The following is a 26143-nucleotide window of genomic DNA, read 5'->3' on the forward strand; positions in this document are numbered from 1 at the left end:
ACAACAGTGGTAAGTGCTATGTAGAATTAAACGGGCTGATGTGAGAATCCATGGGGTTGGGGGTGGGTGGAAGAGTTGGTGATTTTATTTGGAGGGAGAGGTGGTTGGGGAAGGATGCCAAGGAGGTGACATTTCAGCCAAGGTCAGAAAAGGCCCCATATGTGAAGATCTGGGGGAGGCCAGATCTTCTTCCTACTGGGAGGGAGAACAGCCAGTGCAAAGGACCTGAGGCTAAAAAGGAGCCTACTTAATTAGAGGAACAGAATATCCTCCTTGACAGCCCCCACTTGGATCTCAAACTCCTGGCCTCCGTTCCCTCGCCACCGAATCCTGATCTTCCTGCAGTCTGCCACATCTCTGCAAACAGCCCTACCTTCCACTCATCTAGTAGGCTGAAAACTGGGGGGTTGAGCCTGATGTTTCCCCTTTTCTCACACCCCACATCCATCCCTCCACATGTCTGCCAAATTCTACCTACAAAATAGGTGCTTTTCTTTGTTTTCTTATTTATTTACTTTTGGCTGCATTGGGTCTTCGTTGCTGTAAGCGGGCTTTCTCTACTTGTGGCGAGCGGGGGCTGCTCTTCATTGCGGCACGCGGGCTCCAGTAATTGTGGCTCGTGGGCTGTAGAGCGCAGGCTCAGTAGTTGTGGCGCACGGGCTTAGTTGCTCCACGACATGTGGGATCTTCCAGACCAGGGCTCGAACCTGTGTCCCCTGCATTGGCAGGCGGATTCTTAACCACTGCACCACCAGGGAAGCCCTTCTTTTTTTTTTTTAAATTGAGATGTAGTTGACATATAACGTTATATTAGTTTGAGGTGTGCAACATGATTCAATATTTGTATCCAGGTGTTTTTCTTCATCCCCACAGCCTCCATGCTGGGCACCTTCCCCTTCAGTCCATCCCCCAGCTGTAGCCAGAGAGCTCCTTAAACAAAAATCAGGTATGTCATTCTCTGTTAAAACGCTGTTACTGTGGTTTCCTCCTACGAGTAAAATCCGAGCTCTTCACTGTGGCCTGAGAAGGCACTGACTTGCCTGCCCTCGTGTCCCACCACTTGCCCTCGTGTCCCACCACTTGCCCTCACTCACTTTTCTCCAGCTACACTGACCTCCTGGCTGTTCTAGAACCCACCAAGCTCTTTCCTGACCAAGGGGCGAAGCACCTGCTGCTCTGCCTGGAACACCCACTTCCCCAGCTCCTTCTCCTCTGGGCCTCAGTCCAAATGTCACCTCCTCCAAGAGGCCTGCCCTGACCACCTGCTCTCACCTTTACCTTGCTTTTGTTGTCTTTCACAGCACTTAATACATTTTGTTTGCTCTTGTTCATTGTTCCCTGACTAGAACAGCAGCTCCGTGAGGGCAGGATTTTGTCTGGTTTCACACTGTTCCTTTTACCCTGCACAGTGCGGGGGCACATATTGGGACCTTGGCAAAAATGGACAAACACACACAGTGAGGTCAGGGTGATCCATGAAGAATGAAGGGGGAAGGGGTTGAGAAGAAATGAATTCAGAGAGGGCAGAAGGTGCCAGACCAGGCAGGGCCCTGTGTGCTGTAGTAAGGAGGGTGGGTTTTATTCTAAGAGGCTGGGAAACAATAGGAGAGTTTTTAAAACGGACTGAGAGGCTCTGATTTATTTTTCTCCAATTTTTAAAAATAAATTTATTTTTTATTTTTGGCTGCCTTGGGTCTTCGTTGCTGCACGTGGGCTTTCTCTAGTTGTGGCGAGCGGGGGCTACTCTTAGTTGCAGCGCATGGGCTTCTCATTGCGGTGGTTTCTCTTGTTGTGGAGCACGGGCTCTAGGCACGCGGGCTTCAGTAGTTGTGGCTCGCGGGCTCTAGAGCGCAGGCTCGGTAGTTGGGGCGCACGGGCTTAGTCGCTCCGCAGCACATGGGATCCTCCTGGACCAGGGATCGAACCCATGACCCCTGCATTGGCAGGCAGATTCTTAACCGCTGCGCCACCAGGGAAACCCTATTTTTCTCCAATTTTTAAAATTGTGGTAAAATACACATAAAATTCACCATTGTAACCACTTTTAAGTGCACTGTTCAGAAGCATTAAGTACATTCACATTGTTGTTCAGCCATCACCACCATTCATCTCCAGAACTTACCCATCAAACACTAACTCCCCATTCCCTCTCTCTCCTCAGCCCCCAGTAACCCCCATTCTGCTTTCTGTCGCTATGGATTTGACTCCTCTAGGGACCTCACATAAGTGAAATCATACATTATCTGTCCTTTTGTGACTGGCTTCTTTCACTGAGCATAATGTCCTCACGGTTCATCCGTGTTGTACTGTGATTTACTTAACAGATCCCACTGGCTGACTTGAGGAGAACGGGGTCAGGGCTGTGCAGGGCAGGGGAGATCAGGCAACTGCACTGGTCCAGGCACACTGAGCTGGAGGCGCCAGGACCCGGATGCTACCAACAGGGTGGAGAGAAGTGACCAGTTTGACAACTTGGAAGTTGATCTGTGTGTAGCACAGGGAACCCTATTCAGAACTCTGTACTGACCCATATGGGAATAGAATCTTTAAAAGAGTGGATATATGTGTATGTATAACTGACTGACTTTGCTGTACAGCAGAAAGTAACACAACGTTGTAAATCAACTATAGCCAATTTTTTAAAAATTAATTAAAACAAAAGAAAGTTGATCTGATGGCTCTTGAGGAAGGATCAAATGTGGGAACACTGGAAGAAAGGAATGAAGGAGTTAAGGATTTGAGCCAGAGAAGTTGGACGGATGGTGGTGAATTTGGGGGCTGGAGGTTTCAGGGGAAGATGATCCAGAGTCCAGCTTTGGCCAAGTTAGGGGGGAGACAACCGAGAGATGGGTGTGATGGACCGAGGAGGGAGGAGGGTCCTCAGGTGGGTCTGAGGTCAGGGAAGGGGCTGGGATGAGGCAGGGGAAGCCATCAGCATGAGTGAGTGGATTGAGTCATCTGTGGATAAGAACCCTGGGCCATGAGTGCAGTTGGAGAGAGGAGAGACGGGGCTGCACCTGAACCAGGTTACACTTTGCATGTCCGCCCATCGGAGTAGGGCCGGAGCCTGGCAAAGAAGGACCGTAGGGGCCAGTTAGCAGGGGATCAAACAGGTCAGTGAGGGCCCAGGGCCCCTACACTCCCCCAGCCAAGGTGACACGTGATACTAGGGCAGCCACTGGGCCTCTTGGAGCACGGACCCCTCCCCGCCTCAGCCTCAGCAACTGCTGCTGCCGCTGGTGACATTTTGCTCCATGAGTGTCCTGGCTTCAAAGTCTCTGCAGGGGTTGGGGAGGGAGAGGAGGGGGTTGGAGAGGCCAGGGTGGTGGGGGCGGGAGCCAGAGCGGGGCTGCAGGAGGAGGACTGAGCAGCCAGGAGTCAGCCGGAGTCCTCAGCTGAGGTATGTGGTCCTGACAGGGGTTGGGGAGCAGCCACTCCCATCCCTCAGTCCCCAGGGGACACAGGAGGATGTGTGGGAGCTCAGGGTTTGGGGTTCAGCCTGCTGCCTGTGACTCTGCTCACGACTCCCCCAGATGCCCGGCAAGGTGACCGCTGACAGCGACACCGGGCAGGCCTGCTGGGCCGTGGAGCAGCTGCAGATGGGGGTGGGCATCGACCGTGTGAAGGTGAGGCCAGGGCAAGGCGGCTGCATCTGAGCAAGGGGGCAGGTGGGCAGTCCAGCCCAGGTCTGGCTAACCTGCAGGTACCTGGCCTGCAGGTATCCGAGGCGGCCGCTGACCTGCTGCAGTTCTGCACGGAGCAGGCCAAGAGTGACCCCTTCCTCGTGGGCATCCCAGCTGCCAGCAACCCCTTCAAGGAGAAGAAGCCCTGCACCATCCTATGGCCCTGTAGCCCGGACCACCCAGGGGGCCTCGATAAACATGAAGTGAATGCTCCTCAGGGCGTGGCTTGGCCAGGTTGCGATGGGGGGCAAATGGGGACTTTGGGCTTGCAGGGACCAGTGTGGTGTGCAACTGGCCCAGCCTCCCTCCCCGCCCACTCCAGGGTCACGGCCACAGGGACCCACACACACCCTGGACCCTGGAGAGAGGAGCACGCCCCTCCCTCACCCCTACCTGCTACCCACCCTCCAGCCTATGGGGTAGCATTAGCAGATCCCCTGTCCCACTGCACAAACACACCCGGGGGTAGAGTCCCAATCTACATGCCAGTGCGTGCCACACGCATACACGCCCACATGGTGCACATACACACACAGGTGCCACGTTCTCAAGTGTCTCCCTCTTCCACAGACATACACAGACAGGAATACTATAACAACACACACAGCCAGACCGGCCTCCCTGGGGACACTCAGACGCACGCGATCCCTGAAATGCACCTGGACGGGCACAGGCGCACCCCCATACACACACAGCAGTGGCTGTCGCTGAGGGTTTCATACACCAACTCAGAGACACACGCACCTCCCTGGCATCCCAGCCACGGGCAGCCTCGGGCGGAGCCCTCAGGTGGCACCAAGCTCAGAGTCCAGGCAGAGCACCAGTACATCAGGTTTATTTCTCCTGTGCTCTCCAGGGAGAGCAGGCATCCAAGTCATAACAAAAACAAGGGCCGAGGGTGGGGAGCAGCCCCCTGGGTTGGCCAAAACACAAACCTCACCTCCCCTGGCATGGGGCCCAGCCCAGGGACCCCCCCCCCACCCCGACCGTGGCCAGGACCCCTTGTGCCCTAGGCCTGTGGGGGCGGGGCAAAGGCAGCACCAGCGTAGGGGAAGGTCCCCCCGAGAACGGAGGCCCCAGCCCAGCCTGCCAGCCGGCAGATCCACATCCACATCTGCCTGCTCAGGCCTGCAGCCTCCAGACCTCCAGCGACAGGCCCCCAGAGGCGGCCACCACCAGGTTGCCCTCAGCGCAGATCTGCAAGGGCAGGGACATGAGGAGTCAGGGGTGCTCTGAGCAGCCAGGCAGGGCGCACGGGACAGGGCCTTACCCCATTCAGCACATTGTGGTGGCTTCGAGTGCAGATGGTCCTTGGGGGGTCTGTGGGCACGTGCACCTGGTGAGGGGCAATGGGCAAAGGTCACGAGGTATGCTCCTGGCAAGTGAGGGTGGGTAGAGAGGGGGGACTGTCGCAGGGCCTCACCCGGATGGTCTTGTCGGTGGACGTGGTGTACAAGGCCCCCAGGGAGTGTTTGATCCCTGTGATCTGAGACCTGTGGCCCACATCAAAGGACTGCGGAAGGGAGGGACAGGTGACACTCAGGCATGGCTCTCCCAAGGCCAGTCCCCCACTGCCACCCAGGGGTTAAGAGGTAGGGAGGCAGCCCAGGGCGGGTTGGGCGGGGGCAAGAGCCTTGGCAGACCCGGACGAGCTGGAAGCAGCCATCCCGGTTGGCGAAGACATGCAGCAGGCCCTGGTTATCGCCGGCCCAGAGCTGAGGCTCCTGGTAGGACATGCAGAGCAGGTAGGAGTCCAGCTGTGGGAGGGACATGGGACAGAGCAGCTCAAGCCAGTCCGGGCCCCGCCGCAGCCTTGGTCCCTCCAGCCCCCCTCGGGAGCGCCCACCTGCAGCCGCTGCAGGACGCTGTTGGCTCGGCGGTCAAACACCACCAGCGTGTGGTCCTCGCTGCCTGAAATGATGTGCCGGTCGTCCGCCAGCAGCGCCAGCACCGCGCTTGAGTGCAGCCGCCGGCTCTTCAGCAGGGCCGGGCCGACTTCATGGGCGATGGGCCAGGGAGGAGGGGGACATCAGAGCCCCTTGGAGGCCCCCTGGCCCACCCCAGGATCCTGGGTCTCCATCCTTCCTGGCAAAATACTACTCTGTCTGCTCCCCCGACCCCCATCCCACAGGTGACCCTGTTGTTCCTCTGCCACCCCAGCTGGATCCGAGCCTCACAGGGCCACCAGAGCCACCCCCCCAACCCATCTCCATCCCCTCTCCTTCCTCCAGTCCCATCTGCTCTCAGTACAGAATGGACCTCAGCAAGTCCCAGCATAAAATGCTTCCCTCCTCCTGCAGGTCAGCCTGAGACTTGCCCCACCGCATCCCGGCTCTGGCTCTGCCTGGAAAAGTTACACTGGGCCCTTCAATTAAAATAAGAATGAATAAATAAATAAACAATGGAACAGGCTTATGTGCTGGGCCAAGTTCATTCTAGGCATTTTAATGTAAACATTTAATCTACCAAAGTTCTTATTGTCATCTCCTCCCATTAGCCCTATGCGGCTCGAGTTATTATTATCTGGATTTGACAAATGGGGAAACTGAGGTTCAAACCTGACTGGGGTCACACAGCTAGGAGGTGGGGGAGCCAGAATTCTCAAGGACTGTCCTGCCTCCTACGGGACTCAGGCTCAGAGGCCCCTCCTCTGGGAGCCCTCCAGTACTTGACCCCACCCCACGTGGAGGCAGGGCTTCCTCTGCCCCCAATACCCATCCCCACCTGTCACCTTTGTGGCCCCCAGCACAACACAGGCCACTCTGAGTGGTCAGCCTCTTGTTATGACTGTCACCCCAGTTAGACTGTGAGGCCCAAGTGTCTCCTTCCCCAGGATGACCCTGGAGACACCAGACAGCCCTGCTCTCCCACCTAGGCTTCAGGGTCCCCAGCCCACCTCTGGGGTCGTAGACGGTCACCTTCTTGTCATAGGTGCCAGTCACCAGGATATCAGGCCGGTAGGACAGGCACAGCACAGCTGCCTTGGCCCTGGGGACACACAGACCACAGGGCTGGGGCTGGGGCCAGACAGACCCCGGCCCACCCAGGCCCCCCTGCCCAGGACCCCTCACACTTTATCTCGCCAAACTGCTGCCCATCAGCCGCCATGTCCCAGAGCTTCACCGTGCTGTCCCAGGAACCAGAGCACACTCGGTGGTCCAGCGCCGCCAGTGACCACACCCAGCCCTGTGGGACCAGACCCGTGTGATCTTCCCCATTTCCCAGAACCCAGAGCGAGTCAGCACCGAGTAGAGATTAGAGCCTAGGTCTGTCGGTCTGACCTCAGAGCCCAGGACATGCGCACCCCAACCTAATAACATTCCTAAATCAAGTTCTGCAGAGCCTCAGCTGCAGCAGTGGTTTGAGGCCACGTGACAGTGTGATTAAGAATGGGGCGTCCACAGGAATTTCCTGGCAGTCCAGTAGTTAGGACTCCGAGCTGTCACTGCCAAAGGCCCAGGTTCGATCCCTGGTCAGGGAACTAAGATCCCGCAAGCTGCGCGGCACACACAAAAATGGGACCTCCAGGGAGTTCTCTGCTGGCCTAGTGTTTAGGATTCTGGGCTTTCGCTGTTGTGGCCCGGCTTCAATCCCTGGTCAGGGAACTAAGATCCCGCAAGCTGCTTGGTATGGGGGAAAAAATAAAGAATGGGGCCTCCACTCCATGACCTGGGTGAATGAAATACCGTCCCTCAGTTTCTTCATTGGGAAAATGGGCATTAAAAAAATCCCTGTGTCAGGAGCTAAAATGCACAGAACGCAGCTCCCCACTGACTCATTCCTCACCAAACCCACTGAGGAGAGTACTGTGATGTGTCCCGTTCTATAGATAATGAAACTGGTGCACAGAGAGGTTGAGTCCCTCACCCAAGGTCACACAGCCAGGAAATAGCAGAGTGGGGATTTGAACTCAGCAGCCTGGCTCTGAGACCAAGCTCTTGGCCACCAGACTAGACCACCTCAATGGCTGGTGGAGGTGCCCCTCCATGACCACCTCTCATGAGATGACAGTCATGCTCAGAGGTGTCTGATCCCCAAGGGTGGCCTCAATAACTGCCCTACCTGGGGCCACTCAAGGTATACCTGACATCTCCTAAGCACCTACTGTATATGAGCCTGAGCAACGCTCTTAATGCAAATTCATTTCATTCGTCCTCATCCTAACTGACCTCTGGACAGAAGCAGAAACTAAGGCCCAGAGAAGTCATACATCTCACTTAAAGTCACACTGACAATAGCAGAGTAAGATTTAAATCTATGAGGTCTGCTGCCAAAACCTGTGCCCTTAGCCACGGTACCCTACCCAGGCCGCACGCCTCCTACCTCTGCCTGGCCTCCTACTCCCTCACCTTGTGAGTGCTGTTCTTCTGGGTGCCCAGGGCCTTGACCAGAACCCGGCTGGGCTCCACCCCCAGCTGTTGCAGGTCCCACAGGTTGACATTGCGATCTCGGGAGCCTGACAGGCAGAGTGTCCCACCCTGGGAGAGGAGTGAGGTGATGTTGTTGGGGTCACCCTGGCCCAGCACTGCCTGGCCTTCCACCCACCCCCGTCTCACCTGGAGCAGCAGCACTGAGTCAATGGAAGCAAAGTGCCCATCGGCCAGGCAGAAGTACTCAGCCCTGCGCCCATCCTCTGCCCAGCGCGACAGGTGCTGCTCCAGCTCAATGCAGGCTGCTGGCCAGTCAAAGTCCTCCTCTGTGGGATGCAAGAGCAGGGTCCCCAGTGGGTAGGAACCCTGCCACCACCCACACCAGCTGTCCAAGCTCACCGTGCTGGCTTCCGGGGAGCACAACCTGAACCAGACTTGGAGAGAACCCACCTGGACCTCTTACCCCACCCAAGGAGGCCGAGGCTCTAGCTTTGGGACCACCAGCCCACGCACCTGCCAGGCAGGTCTAGGATTGCTCCTTACCCAGTTTCCAGAAATTGGGTAACGGGAGCCTCAGGATCACCTTCCTGGGCCTCATCCCCCAACCCAAGTCTGGGGGATAGCAGCCTCAGGACGTTAAGGCCCTGCCTCACCCCTGGCTAAGGTCCAACCTCAGCCTCCCAACCCTCAGGCTGGGCACAAGAGCTAGGACTTCATAACTAACACTTCCTGCCTCGGCCATCTGAACCAGACCCATGGAAGTGTTTCCCAAACCAGCATCCCAAACCTGGGAGCTTTGTCAAGATGCAGAACCCAAGCCCTTGACCCAACCAAACATCTATGTTTTATCAAGCTGTTCAGTAAAGTCCCATCAATTCAAGATCACCAAGCTGCCTTATCCTCTAGGGACCAAAGATCTTGGAGGCAGGATAAATTACCACCAGCCCCTGCCTAAGATCCCAGGTTAGAACCTGGACTCGAGGGTCTGTGATTGCTAATATCAGGGATCCCAACCTCTAAACCCTAGCTTAAGTTCAAGGGTTGCAGGCTCTGGACCTGAGTCCTGCCTCACCCTCACCTAGGCCAAGACTCTAGAGGTAAGGGGATTTGGCATCACCAGTTACTGCCTTAGCATCTAGACCCAGAACCTGGGGATTCTTGGGCTTACTGTGAGCCCCAAGGAGATTCTGACAACCTAAGACTTCAAGTCCCTGTGTCAACCCCAAGCCTGAGGATCGTTGGATTCCGAGTTCAGGGGCCCCAGCTACCCAAGGAGATTTCCACAGCCTCAGCACCCCAAGTATCTGCCTCATAGTCCACCCAGAAGTCAGGGGCTTTGGTACCACCAGTAAGTCCCTCAGCCACCGCTGAGCCAGGACAGCCAGGTAGTCTGCTCCAGTGGCTGTACTTACAGCACCCTGGACCCTCCCCCCGCCCCAAGCTTGACCTGGGCGGGCCACCCTGGCCCCCGGGCGCGCGCACCTTCCACCACTGGGTAGGGCGCGCGTACGCGGCGCTGCGCGCGTAGCCTCCAGGTGACATGGTCACGCACGAGGTCGCGCAGCGCGTGGCACACGCGCGGCAGGACGTGGAGCACGAGGCGCGCGTCCAGGTAGGCGCATATCTCGAGCAGCAGCTCCGGAGGAAGGCTCAGCAGGCCCGGAACCGTCGCCGCCGGGCCCGTGGACGCGGCCCGCGGCTCCAGAGCGCCAAAGGACACAGCGGGCGCGGGCAGCGGAGGGGCGCGCGGGGGTGCCAGCCCGAGTTTCGGAGGACTGAGCACGCGGGCCACGTAAGCCTCGGCCTGTGCGTCGGGGTCAGGCTCCGGCTCCGGCTCCGAGTCATCATCCCAGGCACAGGGATCATCGCGCGGCCCTGGAGGCATCTCCATGGCGACCGGGTGGGCGCGGCCGGCCCGGCCCTGTCAGCAGCCGGGCCCGCGTCCTGTCTCCTAGGCAGCGCGAGGGTACTTCCGGCGCTGCCTGATGACGTTAGGGCGCCAAACGGAAGCGAGCGGCTCGTGTGGAAACTGGCCGCAGGCTGGAAGCCAGCTCACTGGAAGCGTCTCGTCCTTAAGCCATGTCGGCCCCGAGCTGGAAAATGCAGATTCCTGGTTCCTGCGTTTTTAAAACTAGCATCTCTGATGGTGCTGATGCAGAGGGCCAGCGGACTCTGGTTTGAAAAACACGGCCCTGTCGAAGGCACTTCTACAGGTGACACTGACCTTACTAATAGAAAACCCCTTTTTCCTGGTTCGTAGTCTGGGCATGCTAGTGACTCGAACTCCTGTTCTTTTCTTCCGGAGCCAGAAACAAGCAGTTACACTGCAGAGACCTCGGTGAAAGTTAACTCTGAGTTACCCAAAATCCTACTGATAAAAACAGCATCTCATTTACCGACAGCCTCTTTTGAGCCAGGCAGTGTTAACGCACAAATTCTAAGCACCACTAGCTGTTCCCTCCCCCTGACTTTTTTTCTTTTTTGATTTACTTTTATTTTTGGCTGTGTTGGGTTTTCATTGCTGTGCACAGGCTTTCTGTAGTTGCGGCCAATGGGGGCTACTCTTCGTTGCAGTGCGCGGGCTTCTCTTTGCAGTGGTTTCTCTTGTGGCAGAGCACAGGCTCTAGGCGCGCGGGTTTTAGTAGTTGCGGCTCACAGGCTCTAGAGCCCAGGCTCAGCAGTTGTGGCACACGGGCTTAGTTGCTTCGCGGCATGTGGGACCTTCCCGGACCAGGGCTCGAATCCGTGTCCCCTGCATTGGCAGGCAGATTCTTATCCACTGCCTACCAGGCAAGTCCCCGCCTGACTCTTCTGATAACCACGTGACTCTTTGCTCAAATCACCTTCCCAGAGTACCCTACTGTTAAGACTGTGACCATTTTCCATAACGTTCTTTCTCCTCTCCCCGCTGTATTTTTCTCTATGGGACATGTCGCTGTTTCACTGATTAGCTTTCCTCAAAAATGCACACACTTGTTAAACGAAAGTTGGTTGTGTGTCAGCATTTTAAAAAAATTTTCCCAGGTTGATGCAGGTGATCCTTGGGCTGTACTGAGGTTGCGGCAAGATTTTATCCTGAGGCCTGTGCGTCCCCAGATGAGCAGTTTCTCATTTGCCTTTAACTGCTGCACATACTTAACCTATGTCCCACAGGCTTGGCGCTGAGCTGAGCATTCTACAAAAATGTCTAACCTGCCCAGCAATCCAGAGTTGTGAAGTCAAAGATGATAAGAATGCTGCAAGGTCTTGCTCCTTGCCACTCAGTTTAGTCTTTAGTAGATGGGGATCTTGAATCTGGGCTGTAACACTAATGGGTCCCCTTCAGTGAGCTCAGGCTCTAGTGTGCTGTAATTATGTCCCAAAGACTGCACTGCATGTGTTACATTACCACATTTAATCTTTAACCTTACTTACTTCCCTACTCCCACAATTATTTCCTGACCTGATTCCTGTGCATCCCTACTTCTACAACTTCCCAGGCCCCCCTCCACATCTCTTCTCTACTGCCAAAGCCCAGGACACAAGAGGCCAGATGGAGACCAAGGGTTTCACAAGAAACTGATCTTTACTCAACAAAGTTCTACACAAGTGGAATCTCACGCCACCTTGGCGCCAGTCCCCAGCACAGCACGGTAACAAATGGACAGACCCTGGGAGCCCGCAGGAAGAAGAGGATGAGGGGGAAGGAGGGATGTGGGAACAAGAGGGACTGCAGATCGAGGCCAGTCAGGGTCCGCAGCCCTGCGCAGGGGAAAAGGTTGAGAAGCTGAAACTTCGTTGTGCAAAAATCAACCAAAAAATAAATTAAAAAATTAAATAGTTTTCTTAATTAAAAAAAAAAAAAAAGAAAAAAGATAACTAGAACCAGGCTCCCCTCCCTGAAGGTGGTTGGAGGCCCCCCATCCTGGATGGAGAAGGGGTTACCAATCCCATCAGACAGCCAATCCACACACCCCAAGACCCAGCAGAGGATGCTCCAAAGAACTGGAATTACCAGAAAATTAAATGGTATTTAATTTTTTTTTCTTTTTTTCTTTTTTTTTCTTTTTTTTTTTACAAATGGCTTCCAGAGACCTGCTGGAGTTTCACAGCGGGGGAACCAGCTGAGTTTATGGAATGTGCACCAAGTGCCCCTTGGAAGAGAGGTGGGGCCTGACCCTGTCTGACAGGAGACACAGGGCTGTGATGAGGGTGTGATCCAGTGCTCTAGAGGGATGCATGGAGCAGGCCCCAGAATGCAGGAATCCAGTCAAACCCCCAAAACCGCTAAAAGAGGCCCCCAGAGAAGTAGAAAGCAGGGAAGAGGAAAACATTAAGGGGGCTTCAAGGCTTGGTTTCAGTTTTGAGGCCAACTGGGAAGTAACCACACCCCCTCTCTCTAGGGGAGCCTCTCCCACTGTGACTGCATCCCCAACCAATCCCAGAAGTTTCCCTAGGATCGCTACCCCAACCTGGTGGGGTCTTGGGGCCTACTGGGAGCTGTGATGATCAGGAAGTCCCAGGGCCAGAGTGGGGTAAGGGAATACACTACCCTTCCCTTCCTCCAAGCCTTCAGTTTCCCTCTTGCTGGCAAAGCATAAGCCTTTGTTTTCTATCACCATCAATTAAATGCCTCAGCCTTGGCCCTTCTGTTAAAACCCAGGCCTGGAAGAGGGCTCTTGGAAGCAGAGAAACGGACTGCCTTTGAAACAGACTTGCTTATGGAGAGACACAGGGGTGGATGTCAGCAGCTCTGGCTGCCCCCAACTCTCCTCAGGGGGAAAAGGTTCCAGCCCAGCATCTTCGAAAGTCACTGAAGCACAGGGGAGGGAGAAAAGGGCGACCTCTGGCCAGCCCCGGCCACTTCGGTGGTCCCCACTCTTCTGGCTGGGATGGGACAAGGAGGGAGACACACTGGCTGAGGCTGCCACAGAGCTGGCAAGAAGTGTGCGGAGCAGGTCCAAAGCGTGTGCGTGCTGACTGGGCGGCCCCAAGGTGGCCGTCCTCTTCCCCCCCCCGCCCCAGGGTCCCAGCGGAGGTCCCCAACCCACCCAGCCCTCCCTAATCACCGCCAATTCCGGCAAAACAGCAGAAGCTTCTTAAACTCTAGATGCAGGTTACACGGAAGGCCTTACGAGTTAACTCAGGGGTTCACTAATTCTACTGTCTCCATGCAGTCGGGGAAATGGTGGGGCAGCTGGCCCAGCCTGGCTGGCTGCAGCGCCCGCACATGCGTGTAGCCACGTGTGTACGTGTGAGTGTACGTGTCTCTACGAGGACCCCCCTCCCCACCTGCTTTTCCCTTGCCTCATCCTAAGCCGGATTTGGTTGGCCGTGTTGATTCTTCCCTCCCACACGTGGCTGGCCCAAGTAGGCTGCCTGAGGTGACCCCAATTAGAGCAAGGGGCCCTTGCTGCCAAGAAGTCCCACCCCCCTCCCATTTATAGGATGAACGTGGAGGCCCCACCCACCTGCCCACCCGCTGACCAGCCTATGGCCGGGCATGGCAGGTAGATGGACGGGGAGGGCGTCTGGATTTGGGTCCCACTCACTCCTCCCTAACCCCCCTCGACCAGGGCACGGCGACTTCTGGACGCAGCGCGCTCCCCAGCAACCCCTCTGACGACGACGCAGACAGAAACCTGTGAGGAGAGGAGGGGGTCAGGGCCTGCGCCCCTTTGGCTCCCACAGCAGTGCCAGCCCTCTCTGCACACGGCCTCCTCACCTGGCAGTCGCGGTACTCATCTAGACCCCGTAGAAGGCAGCTAGCCTCTCCTTAAGCAGTGGCGGGAACTGCTCTGAGAACTGCTGCCAGTTTTCCTCCCCAACTTGATCTTTGAAGCCATGGAGAATCTGCAGCGAGGGAGGGGGTGAGGGGAGCCCCGGAGCGGAGCAAGATGAAGATGAACTCGGTCTCTCCCCACCCTGCCGCCTTCCGAGACTAGATCAGGGCCAAGCGGGAGCCCTACCTTATAAAACATGTCCCGAAGGTCATCCTTCGGGCTCACCCAGGAGGCTACAGCGTCGCAGAAGAAAATAAAGTCCTGAAACGTGACGGATCCCACGTGAGGGGCCGTCCAAGCCCAGCCCCAGCAACTTCCCTCAGAGCCCAGCTGCCCCAACCTGCACGACACCCCCGGGGTTGACGCCTATCATCATGCAGATGCCTCGGAAGGCTGAGTCCTTCTCCTCATTGTCCCTGATGTTCCTGAGGGATGTGCACCTGTCGGGAAAGTAAGCAGTGGGGAATCAGCCAATGGGCCCGGGGCAGGATGGACTTCTGTGGGGAACAGCAGGGAGCGGCAGGCCAGTGGGTGGTGGGGCTGGGAAGGGACATGTATCTGTGAGGCGTGGGGGAAGCAGGAGATCAGGGCTCGGTGGGGCTGGGTCGGGCATCCATGGGTGGGCAGGGTAGGGCTGGGTGGGCACAGGCGAGGGACTGGGTCGGGCCTGTCCCACCCTCCCCCCACCGCCCAGGTGGGCACACACCAAGGCCGGATGAACTGCTGCAGCATGGGTGCCACCTCCTGTGGGCACACGTAGCCCAGGCGGCCGATGGTGATGGCTGGAATGGCAGAGGGACTCGTCAGGCGACCTGCAACCCCGAGCGGCCCCGGTACGTGGCAGGGCCTCTAGCACGAGGCACCAGCCCTGCCCCACGGGCCCCAAGAGAATAGCTCCTGCCAGCTCCCTGGGCCCTCAAGCTTGGCCCCGTCAGGGCTCCTCCCCACCCCACTTGGGTCTCTCCCAGGTCTCCCCCGAGGCCGACATCTTTCTTAGGCCTCCTCCCATAGCCCCATTCCAAGTCCTTCCAGTCAGACTCCCTAGTTCTTTCCCAAGGCCTCTTGTCAGCTACCCTCCCAGCCAGGATACCCCACTTCTAGGAGGCGGACAAGGAGGTGGCAAGGGCCCAGGCCTGGGGCCCACCTGTGTTTTCCAGCAGCGTCTTGGGCGTGTTGGGCCGGTTAATGATCTCCACCAGGTTGTTGAGGACCATCTGCACGTAGGGCTGCATCTCTGCCCCTGGGAGACAGGCCAGTCAGAGCCCTACACAGCCCATGCCACCCACACTGACCCTAGTTGTATCCAGACTCTGGCCAACCAGTCAGGGAGCAAGCAACCTTCTCCAGCTATCTGCTGCCCAGGGTCCATGGCCAACCAGAGACAGACCCACACCCTCCCAACACCAGAAGCTTCCCTGGCATCACTGCTAGACACCAGGGTGATACCACACCACCCAGCCTCCCTGTGGGGTTAGGCAGAGAGCAGAGAAGCAGTCACAGTCTCCCAACCAATCCCAGGGGGCCTTTCAGCCAATTGCTTGGAGGGGAGGGAGGTGACAAGTAGTCCAATAAGTACAGGCCTCCGGTCCTGTACCTCTTTGGAGAAGCCAATTACAGATGGCTTTTCAGCCATCTGTCCCCATCTCGGATGAAAATGCTCAGAGGTGTCCCCTTGTCCCTGGCCAATCGGAGCCTTCCTCAAGGAGCACCAGGGCCCTCTAGAGGGAACCTGTCAGTCAGAGCCAGACTCCTGCCCCCAGGCTGGGAACAAGCCAATGGGGAGGGACACGGCCTGCCCAGCTGTGGGGCACTTACCCATCTGCATGCAGATCTCGCCAATGGCCCAGGTGGCATTGTTGCAGACAGAGATGAACTCAGGGTTCAAGTTGGTGCCCAGGATGGGCATGAACTCAGCTGGTAGGGAGAAAGAATGGTGCTGAGCAGGAGGGCCAGCCAGGGTAAGCTGCTGAAACTTGCGGGGCAGACCCCATCAGACAGTACGAATACATCCCAGTTCGGTCACAGTCCTCCCAGGTCATCTCTCCATCACTTGAGGCCAGGGCTGGGGTCATGGGGTAAGGACGAAATGGGGGTCGTACCGATACAGGGCTTGACATGGATGAAGCAGGCTTTGGTGAGGTCTCCCAGGAGGGCGAAGGAGCTCTGCCGGACCTCAGGCATCGAGTCCTGGGGGTTGGAGCAGGGTCAGCGTGGCCAGGCTCCCCTTCCCCCAACCAGCCAGGATCCCAACTAACTCCTCAGAGCAGGGCAGCTAAGGGAACAGTTCCTGGAGCATGACCTGGCCCTGCCACTTGCCAGTGCCAAGGCTGCAGGCCCCATCTGTACATCTGGGACCCAGGGGGCATGTGAACAAGAATGCCCAGCTCGGTACCACTACAGAAGAGAGCACCTGGAACTGCTGCCCATCCTTGATACTCTGGGGGGTTGGGGCGTGATATTGGAGGGGCTTGTGCTTTGACATTTCCTATTTTCTACTTTTTAATTTTCTACATTGTTGGATTTTTCAATGAGATTTTACATGTCTTATTTGAATCACTTTTAAAAATAATTACAAGCTTTTTTTTAAATGGGTCCTTTCTCCCTGATGTCCTCAGGGCATGACCAAGGCCCTGAGTCCACCCAAGGCAGCCCACAAAGGCTGCTGGGTGTCACGATTGTCCACTTAGAGGCCTACGAGGGGCCCACCCACCTGCATGCACTGAAAGAGCAGTGTCATGATGTTGCTGCGGGCTACCAGCTGCTCCACGTGCCCGCCCAGGCCCTCAGCCAGGCCGCTGAGCAGGTCCAGCGCCACGATCATGAAGTCCTTGTCAGGGGCCTCGTACTGCTCAGGGTGCTGGGTGTACATCTGGGCACAGAAGGGGGCAGGCCGGTGAGGGGAGTGGGCCCAGGCTGGGGCAGCAGCAGAGGAGCAGGTGATGGGGTGGTGGTGGAGGGATGCTCACCATGGCCTGGGCTAGCGTCTTCTGCACCAGGGTAACGCAGCGCTGGTAGACGGGCTCGCAGTAGGGCAGGAAGCCACTCTGCAGGGCGGTGGCCACTGATGACAGGCACTGGCGGGGAGGAGGGCAGGAGAGGTGAGCTCCTCAGGTGGGTGGGACGGGGCCTCGGGAGAGGGCCTGGAGCTCACCCACCTCCAGCAGAGGGAAGAGGTCCTTGTCTTCATCCTTGAGCTCGTTCCACTTCTGGATCAGTGGAGGCATCAGCTTCTGGATGTATTCCTGGAAGGGGAGCAGGAAGTTGGGGCTCCCTGGGTGTGGGTGGTGGCCTGGGAACCAGCAGGGCTCCCTGTGACTCAGAGGTGCCCATCATCTGAGCAATGAGGTCTAGGCTCCTCGCTTGGTTCATGGGGCCCTGTGAGGCCTCGCCATCCAGCCAGACCTCCAGGCCCTTCTAGTTCACTCCCTTCTCACCCATCCCGAGCCCCACCCCGCCCCCCTCCTGCCCCTCGGAGCCTGAGTCAGCGCTTCCTGCTCCCCGCAGGCCCCTGAGCTCCCCCGGCACAGCACTTACCACGCTGTCTCATAACTGTCTGTCTCCCCCACTAGACTGGGAACAGGGCGAGGGCTGGGGCCGGGTCTGTCTGTCTGCCTGTCGAGGTCATGGCCACGTCCCTGGCGTGCGACACGGGTCGCCGCCAGGTCACCGGATGCCAGGGGCATAGGGATCGGGAGGAGGGAGCCGCTGTGGGGTCTCACCGGCTGGTTGAGGTGGTGGCCCACAGAGTCGGCCAGGGTGCCGATGGCATCGTAGAGGATGAGCAGGTTCTTGTGCTGGTACTTGCCAAAGGCAAAAACGAGGGTGTCCAGGATGTAGCTGAGGTAAGGGACCAGCTCCGTGCAGGCCTCCTCCTCCAGGGTGGCAAAGGCACTGGAAGTGGGGAGGGGTTTAGCAGACAGCCACAGGCGGGGCCGGGCTCTGAGTGGGGTCAGGGAGGGTGCACTCGGGATCAGCCAGTACGAATACGTGAGAAGTCAGCGCAATGTCAGGGGTCATGAGTATCATCACTTCCCAGAGAGCAGCCAGTGGGGCCAGGTGAGGTGAGGGCTATGGGGCCAGGGGTCGAGGTTCACCTGCAGGCCGCCTCCTGTACCCTCTTGTTGCCATCCAGGATGCGCTTGAGCAGCTCCGTCATCAGAGGCTTGAGGTGCATGTCAGGGGGCTGGCTGACCACCCAGTGGGCATAGCGGCTCAGGGTCCAGCAGGCAATGGAGCGGACCAGGGCCTTCTTGTCCGATAAGCACTGGATGAGGTGCGGGATCAGCTCTGGCAGGTAGGGCACCATGCCCTGCATGCAGCCTGCAAGGAGCCAGCACGGAGGCAAGGCTGAGCCCAACTGGGCTGGGCCACATCCACCCTCCTGGGGAGAGGATCAGCCACACCTGACAGAGGGGGAAACTGACGCTTGGAGGTTAAGTAACTGGCTCAGAGTCACAGAGCCAGTGAAAGGCAGGGTGGGGATGGGAAACGGCTTCAGAGCAAGACGTTCCTCTCCATCAGCTCCACCCCATTCCAGGGCTTGTGATGTTTTCACCTGGTCACTAGTTCATTCATAGATGGCCAAGCTGCACACTGAGTTTGGGCTTTATGGGCAATAACAACCCAGATGGACAGAAAGGACCTTTCCTTTGAAACCTTTCTTGGATGTTTGTGATTTTTCTTTTTCTATTTTACATCTTCTCTTTTTAAAAACCCTTAACCATGTCTCTCTTTTCATTACAGAACACAGATAATAAACAGCACACCCTCTGATAATCCCAAGCCCTGAGATCTATTTTTACCAGTTTAGGGTCAGTTCCTTGAGATCTTTTCCCATTATATATGCAGAAGACTTCACATAGTCTATTAATATACATATGTGCATTGTGTAACATGTTATGTGTTCTGTTAACATAAGACCCATTACTTATATGAGGAAACATTTCCTTAGACAACTTAGAAAAGCTCTCCAGGGTGAGGGCTCCTGCTGCCCTCTCTGCTTGTTCTAGGAGGGCTGGATGCTGAGGGGGTCGTGTGTGCTGCCTGTAACAGTTCTGCGAAGCCCTCTGGTAGTTCACGCTGTACACCCCATCCATCGGGACAAGGGGAACCTGGAAACTGTGTCAATACAGCACAAGCACACCATGTGAAGTTTAAGGAAACACCACTGCACGCTTCTGATTCTGGCAGGCCAGCCTTACAGCCAGAGCAGGTTTGAGGCCCAGCTTCACTCTGGGTGACAAGGGAAGTGCCGTTAATTCTCTCTGCGCTTTAGTTCCGCCATCTAAGAAACCCACCTCCTCAGGTGGTAGTGAGCCCGCAGGACAGGGCTGCCTGCTGTGGGGCAAGCACTACGGAAGTGCCTGTTATTATTGTTGCTGTAATTATGCTTACGGCCTGTCCATGAGAATTAAGGAGAGAGCTTGCTTTCGGGGGTCCCTTTCAGGCCCATGGGCTAAAGGGAAGATTCAAATCCCAGAGCGGTTTGGAGTGGGGTGAGCAGGCCTCTGGAGAGAACCTGGGGATGGCGTCGCCCCCCACAAGCCTGCCTGGGCCAGCCCCAGTCTCACACCAGCATGGGGATCAGAGGTCAGGCGCAGCCAGGCTGGCAGGTCACTTACCCTCAGCAATGGCGCCCAGCACCAGGATGCCCGACTCCTTGACCACCCACTCGGGGTGGAAGAGGAGGCCCTTGAGCAGGGGGAGTAGGTGGGGCAGCAGTTCCTCCCGGAAGACGTTAGCCAGGACGTCCAGTGCAGCCGCCGAGCACTTCCCTGGGGTGGGAGGAGAGATGGGGGGGAGGGGCGGCGGGCTCAGGGAGGCACATCAGGCAGGCCACCAGCCCTCGTCTCTGTATCCCACGGGATCAGAGATCATGATTAGAATCTTCACGATTTGCTCCGTATAGGCTTCTGATTACCTCCTGAGAGGGGAGCCCAGGGCTTGCTGCCCTGTACTTCCCCCTCTCACCCCAGGCCAGGCCACTTACTCAGATTCCAGTCGGACAAAGCATCATCATCATCATCATCCTCTGCATCCTCAGAGCCATCAGGCCGCTCAGCCTCATGGGGCAGCGTCACCGTGCGTGACTTGTGGAAACGTGGCTTGATATCCTGCTCACTGTCAGGGACGGCCTCATCCTCCTCCACATCCCCCTGTGGAGCCAGGCAGATGGCTAAGCACCACAGAGGCCCCCATCCCCAGTGCCCCAGCCTTCATCCACCTGCCTGTGCCTGGTGGTCAGCCCTAACTAACCTTTAGCAGGATGATGTCGATTTCTGAGTACTTCATTCCGTTTACCAGGATAGGGATCAACCTGTTGGAAGAGAGGCTGTTAATCAGGATGCAGGGGCCCCAGAGGGGGCTTAAAGCCTGGGGAAGAGGGAAGCAGAGGTGAGGGGAGGAGGTCAGGGAGCCAAGGGGCAGACTGTACATGCTGATCCTGCTTATCCTACGCCCATTCATTTCCCTTAGTGGGTACTATCTCAACCGAGTCTCAGCCACTGTGACTGGGTCAGAGCTGACACTACTCCTAGCTTCACAGGAAAGCTCTGGACCCAGACCCCTGGCCACTCAGTGAATTCCCAACCCCTGAATACACTGAGAAGCTTGGAATAGTGCCTGACCCCTAGCACACCCTAAAGCAGGGACGTGTGGCCCTGTCACCAGGCACTTCCCTAGGATGGGGCCTGGTTAGGGGACCAAACAGGCAGGGCAGCCTGCCCCCTCAGCTGGAGCCCATGCACCTCAGGATCGGAGATTTTGGTTAGAGCCCTCACTGACTCAGGGACAGAAAAGTGATCCAAGTTGGTCAAGGAGGATCAGCCCTAGGACTTTTTCAGAGATACTGGTTGAGAGAGAATTTCTTTACTCTGAGGCTCCTGAGCTGGAAGGCTGCAGAAGGCCACAGTACTACGACGAGGGAAGGCTGTGCCTGAGAACAAAGCCAACATAGAGGAAGTAGATCTGAGACCAGACAGATGCTTTTCACATCCTTTGAGCACCTGAATCCAGCTATGCCTAAAGCCTCTGTTGAGTCTTCACTTTTTTCTACCTATAACTTAACCTAATTTTTAAGTCGTTAAAGCTACATATTGTTTGCAAAATAAATGTGCACAGGAATAAAAGTGAACTGAGATACAAGATGTGGACTGAGGCTAGTGCAGGAGCTGACCAGAAGGAAAGGCATAGGCATGGCAAGGGGTGGAGGCTGGGGTGGGACAGAGGGCAGAAATAGCACTCACTGGACCAGGTGGGAGGCCAGGACTTCCTTGCAGATGGGCTGCTCGGCCAGTGTCAGCCAGAACTCGCAGGCCTCAAGGGCCACGTTCTCATCGTGGTCCTGGGTCCTCTGCAGCATGTACTGGGGTGGGATGGGAGAAAGGCTAAGGCCTGGCCCGGCCAGGGGTAACTCCCCACCTGCCTCCCACCCCTCAGTGCACACGCGGGCTGGCCCTGGCCAGGCGCACCTGGATGATGCTGTGCATGTGGGGGATGAGCCTGTCGATCCGCACTTCCAGCAGCATCACCAGGGCACGGCACACGTTCTTCCGCACCTCAGGGTCATCATCCACGGCCAGGGCAAACAGATGCTGCAGGGAAGCCGGGGTCAGCTGCAGCTCGGCCCTCGGCCCTCCTCCTGCTCCCCTCCCCAGCCCAGTGGCCCACCTCGATGAAGGTGTCGATGTTGTCCATCAGTGCCTGGGCCCGGTCCATGATAAACTGATTCACACATGCGATGGCATGGGACCTGGCAGGGGGCAGGCAGCATATGGGTCACTCCTGACCCCACCCATCCCACCTGCTCCAGGCCCCCTGCAGACCCCTGGGGAGCCGCACCCACCGGATCTTGGGGCTGCAGTGCTTAAAGAACTGTAGGAACTTGGGAATCATGATGTTGAGGGGCCTGTTGAGGGCATCACTGTCCAGAAGTTCGGATGAGTCTTCGCAGATCTTCTGCAGGGCTCCAAAGGCTCCCTGAGTGGAGGGGAGCAGGCACATGGGTGTGGGTCCCGGTCTGGCCCCAGCTCCCGCTTAGGCAGGCAGGCCATGTCTCGTCCTCTACCTCACAAGTGTTGTAATCCTCCGAGTTGAGTAGGTTGCACAGCTGGGGCAGCAGCTCGGGCCACATCTGCAGCTCGCCCTTGGAAGCGATGGTGGTGATGAGAATGCCTGGGGCGGCCAGGAAAGGACGCTGCCTCAGGCTGGGTGCGGGCCTGCCTGGCACCCCAGCCCTCCTTGCTGCACACTCACTCCAGCACGCACACTTTCTGTGCGCCACCCCCTATAACCCTACACACTCTTTGAGATCCTCTGAGTCTTACTGTGAGCCAGCCCTGTTGCAGGCCCTGGGATGCAGCACAGAACTAAACACAAAATCCCTGCCCTTAGGATCTGACTATCTAGTGAGGGAGGCTGTGAGGTAAAGATAAATCAGCAAAAGACCTGGGCACCTAGATACTAAGAGATAAGGGAGGAAATAAAGCAGAGAAGATGGTTAGCAAGTGCCGAGGATGAGGGTATCAATTTTTAAATGGGTGGCTAAAGAAGGCCTTACTAGGTGACACCTTGATAACTGAACAAAGACCTGAGGAGGTGAGGGAGAAGCCACCTAGGTTCTGTTCTCAGAAGTGAGAACAGCTGTTTCAGGAGGGAGTGGTTCAGAGCACGGACCTGACCTAGTCCCTTCTGAGCTCTGCTACTTGCCAGGCAAATCCCTTAACATCTATGTGCCTCAGTTTTCTCATCTGTAAAATGGCAGTAATAACAGTACTACACTACCATCCACAGTGCTGGAACATTCAGTGAATCAATATCCTTAACACACTGAGAAGTTTATTGGCCAAGAGTGACAGCTCAGGGCATCGTCACAGGCTGACTCCCGCTGCACCTTCTTACCTATGGTGGCCCGGATGAGAGAGGAGGCATCACCGATGTTGTTGAGACATTCCTGTTTGATGAAGTCGGCCACAGGTGGTGGAAAGCTCTGGTAGTGTGCCTTCACGTTGTTCTTGAGGATGAGGCCACTGAGAGAGCGAGTTGGCTCATCTGGGGGAAGAGGCCTGAGGCTTAGGGAACCACAGGGGAGAAAGTGGGGTCAGACTTGTGTGGAGGGACACCAAGGGCATACCTTCCGACTTGAGTCTGGTCAGGACAAATATCAAGTAGTTGTTGAAGTCGGGAAACTGGTTCAGTTGTTTGAGTTTCTGCTAGGTTGTTAAGGGTTTTGGGAGACAGGTCTTCCCCAGGCAGAGCCCCCTTACTGCCATATAGCTGATACTACTTTTGACTATGGGGACCAGGCAACCAGCTCCTGGAACCCCACCTGTCAACCCCCATGCCCAGAATAACACAGCATTTCAGGCACATGAGATTCATACAGCGGGTGGGGGAGCATGCCTGAGCTTCCCACCACTCCTGAAGATCCTGGCCAGAGCAGGAGAGGGTTAGCAAACTCAGCTCTCTCTGAAGTTGGCAGCTCCGCTCACTAGCAATCCAATGTTGCATGCTTTTAAAAAAAAAAAAAAAAAAAAAAAAAAAAGAAGGGAACTCACACTTTCAAGTGAAACTTGCTAATGGTTTAAATAATTTAAAAGTTTAACTTATAGCATTTTGAATGACCAACTGAAAAAAGGAAATTTTACCCATGAAACTCAATTAAAGCTAAGCACCAGCTAAAAGTGTCCCCTTCTCCTGCCGGGCCACATTTCCTCTGGGAATGGGACCCAAGAATCCTAATCCTTAATTCTCTGCCAAGGCCTGCTCCTGCCACAGCAGAAAGAGTCTAAGAATTAGGGAGTAGACCCCTTCCTCTCAGGAGCTGCAGATGTCTGCCCCGTCCCCCCAGACCCGGAAGGAAGGAAGGATACATCCTGCACGATGCGCTGCGTGGCTGTGTTGGGCGACTGCGAGTCTTTGAGAAGCTGCAGGACCTGCTGCAGGCCCTGCTCGTCTGGCTGCCAGTCCATGGTGCAAGGTGAACTGCGGGGGTAGGGGCCAGGATCAGCGCTGGATCCCAGGGGCAACGTGTGAGTCCCGGGCTGAGCCCCCGCAGAGGTGGTGGCGGCGGTAGCAGGGCGGGAGCGTCCTCGGCGGACAGGGGGAGGCCGCCGATCCACGCCCGCCGAAGTGCGGGGTCCCCGCCAGCTGCGCCAACCACGGCCGCGCAGTCGCGGGCTTGGGAGCGCGGGCGGGGGTATGTGGAAGCGGGCCATGAGAGGTGGCGACGGGACCCGGCGGATCCTCATCCCACCCAATACTGGGCCTCCATCCCACTGCGGCCCATGCCGCCGCCCTCGGCTGCAGGCCCTAAGGCTTCCACTTCCCTCGAAGCTGCTAGGCAAGGGCCCAGCCACCTCCCCATCCAGGGGCCCTGCCCCAGAACACGATAGCGCCCCAGCCCCCGTGGTCTCTCCCGTGCCGGCACGCAGTCCAGCGATTCCCCTTAATCAGACCCAAAGCAGTCTCCAGACAGGTCCCTGATGCCTCTCTGCAGGAGAGTCAACCAAGCCCACCTATCCGGCGACAGAAGGCCCCTGGACGGGTCCCTGTCGCTTCCTCAATCAGATCTGGCAAAGCCTCCCCCCACAGCGCTCCAACCCCTCGCCCCAGTCAGCATTAACTCCCTCTGTCGGGTCACTACTGCTTCCCCCAATCAAGTTAGACCAAGCCTCCCACCACCTCGAACCGAAAACCCTCTTCGTCCGATCCCTGCGGCTCCCCCCAATTAGACCTGGCCGAACACCCCCCGGGGCATTTCCTCCAGCTGATCCCAGCGACGCCTCGCAGTCAGACCCAGAAAAGCCCTCTAGGCTGAAGTCTGAAGCCCTTTCCCTATCAGGGTCCAACAAGCACCCCCCAACTTTTCAATGCGGCCTCCCCCAATCAGACCCAACCATACCCCACCGAAACAGCCCCCTACACACACCCGATCCTCGCGACGTCCCCCAATCAGTCCCTAAACAGTCCCCATACGATTCCCCCAATCAGAACCCCTCCAGCCCGACCCTAGACGCCCCACTGGCCCGATTCTCGCGGCACCGGGACCTGGCCCGGTTCCGAGGCCCCACCCCCTAAGCCCGGCTCGGTTCCCCCCTCCCCCGCCCCGGCCCATTCTCGCTGCCTCCTCAATCGGGCCCAACCGGGTTCTCGGCCTTTCTCGGTCAGGCGCGGTCCCGACGTCCGGGCCGCGCGCCGCGCAGGCCTGAAGCCCTGCGGGGGTCGACGCAAGCCGGGGCCCAGGCGGTTAGGGTCCGGGTGAGGCTCACTTACCCGGCCTCGGGCAGCAGCAGCGGGGCCTTAAGCCGCGGCTTCTCCTGAGACTCGCGAGGAAGGAGGGAGCCAAAGAGAGGGAGCAAAAAAAAAAAAAAAAGGGAAAAAAAAACGCGGCCGTATATGAACCGCGGAGGCTTCCGTACGCCGTTCAAACTGGCCTAGAAGAGCCAATCAGGAGAAAAAGCCTTCGCACGTGGCCTGGCACCGGCCGACCCAGGCCCCGCGGAGGCCGGGTCACGTGACCGAAGAGATGAAGGCTCTCTAGGCCTCTCTGGCCGGCCGGTCCTCCCACCATCTCGTTTTCTTAGCCAGTCTCACGCTGGCCTGACAGGACCTCTTTTCTGGAACTAGGAGTTTGGTGGCGCGTGGGACTTTTTGGTGTATGGTGGACCCGGAAACCCTTCATTCAGAGCCACCTGCGCCTTTGGCACCCACCTCCTCTAAGAATTGAACTGTGCCTTCCTCTCTCCATCCAGACGGTACTTGGGAGGAGTACATGTGCGTGAAGAGAAAGAGTGGAGAGGACTGAGCCTGGGTTGGACTTTATACCCGAGACAAAGGAAGGAAAGCCAGACAAAGGGAGTGCCTGAGACAGGCTGGGTTCCTGAAGAAGCCTCTGCCATATTTTGCGTTATTTATTTTCCAGTACTGTTTGACAACTTTTAAAAGGATATGAAAAAAAAAAACCCACGAGGATATAAAATTTTAAACAAAATGAACTAATAAACGCTAGAGCAAAAGGCCTATCTCCTTTCGTTCCCTGAGGCTGAATGAGGTGAAACAGTCAAGGAAATTTAGGTAAGGGAAGGAAGATGAAAAAAGACATTCCGTGATTCTTGCGCCGTCTGAGGACAAAGTAGGGCACCCCTTTTCTTTTTCTTAAGAGTAAAGCGGAGTAGGGAGGAGCATGAGCGTCCCCGTTCCCCCTTCCCCACGTCTCCGCCCTCTTGACAAAAAGTTGGGCGACCTTCTGCCCCTCGGAGCTTTAGTTTCCCCATTTGTCGAATGGGTATAAGAATAGTTTGCTGGGATAGAGATAATCCAAGTTAAGCAT

General features: G+C 56.8%; 3 protein-coding genes and 2 non-coding genes across 15 annotated transcripts; 1 reads left to right on the top strand and 4 right to left on the bottom strand.

The window, feature by feature from the left end:
- The first annotated feature begins 3533 nt into the window (after window positions 1-3533).
- Window positions 3534-4732, top strand: GNG14 (G protein subunit gamma 14). The gene is given in 3 exon segments (XM_067033321.1): window positions 3534-3726; window positions 3729-3886; window positions 4697-4732. Coding segments are annotated over 3 exon segments (387 nt in total).
- Window positions 4503-11618, bottom strand: FBXW9 (F-box and WD repeat domain containing 9). 3 transcript variants are annotated; one of them, XM_059062794.2, is made up of 10 exons: window positions 9536-11618; window positions 8240-8379; window positions 8033-8161; window positions 6757-6869; window positions 6580-6671; window positions 5530-5678; window positions 5327-5440; window positions 5107-5196; window positions 4954-5019; window positions 4503-4880 (listed from the first exon to the last, which is right to left on the bottom strand). In XM_059062794.2, the coding sequence occupies exons 1-10, from the start codon at window positions 9942-9944 to the stop codon at window positions 4806-4808; spliced, it is 1377 nt and encodes a 458-aa protein (XP_058918777.1). In that variant the 5' UTR covers window positions 9945-11618; the 3' UTR covers window positions 4503-4805. The 3 variants fall into 3 exon arrangements, with proteins under 3 accessions (XP_058918777.1, XP_066888720.1, XP_058918776.1); XM_067032619.1 differs by lacking the exon at window positions 5327-5440; XM_059062793.2 differs by having other exon boundaries at window positions 4788-5019.
- TNPO2 (transportin 2) lies at window positions 11600-25236 on the bottom strand. Of its 9 annotated transcripts, none has more exons than XR_010840427.1 (26): window positions 25087-25170; window positions 23685-23796; window positions 22946-23021; window positions 22714-22863; window positions 21881-21987; window positions 21659-21792; window positions 21484-21565; window positions 21285-21407; window positions 21060-21178; window positions 20071-20131; window positions 19805-19970; window positions 19437-19589; window positions 17910-18135; window positions 17535-17706; window positions 16971-17057; window positions 16782-16889; window positions 16526-16684; window positions 15915-16002; window positions 15631-15729; window positions 14960-15055; window positions 14522-14597; window positions 14156-14255; window positions 14002-14076; window positions 13758-13885; window positions 13504-13674; window positions 11600-11794 (listed from the first exon to the last, which is right to left on the bottom strand). XR_010840427.1 is itself a non-coding variant. In XM_067032617.1 (25 exons), exons 2-24 carry the CDS (start codon window positions 23781-23783, stop codon window positions 13778-13780), a joined length of 2664 nt encoding a protein of 887 aa, XP_066888718.1. In that variant the 5' UTR covers window positions 23784-23796; window positions 25087-25236; the 3' UTR covers window positions 11600-13674; window positions 13758-13777. The 9 variants fall into 9 exon arrangements, 7 of the variants coding, with proteins under 7 accessions (XP_066888718.1, XP_058918760.1, XP_066888717.1 ...); XR_010840426.1 differs by having other exon boundaries at window positions 14522-14627; XM_067032617.1 differs by having other exon boundaries at window positions 11600-13674; window positions 25087-25236.
- LOC131756520 (small nucleolar RNA ZL2) lies at window positions 15799-15873 on the bottom strand. The gene has a single exon (XR_009335692.1). It is a non-coding gene; the product is annotated as a small nucleolar RNA ZL2 (small nucleolar RNA).
- Window positions 17781-17850, bottom strand: LOC131756509 (small nucleolar RNA SNORD41). The gene has a single exon (XR_009335683.1). It is a non-coding gene; the product is annotated as a small nucleolar RNA SNORD41 (small nucleolar RNA).
- Window positions 25237-26143: the final 907 nt, after the last annotated feature.

Source organism: Kogia breviceps, chromosome 4 (genome assembly GCF_026419965.1).
Source record: "Kogia breviceps isolate mKogBre1 chromosome 4, mKogBre1 haplotype 1, whole genome shotgun sequence".
Taxonomy (NCBI): domain Eukaryota; kingdom Metazoa; phylum Chordata; class Mammalia; order Artiodactyla; family Physeteridae; genus Kogia; species Kogia breviceps.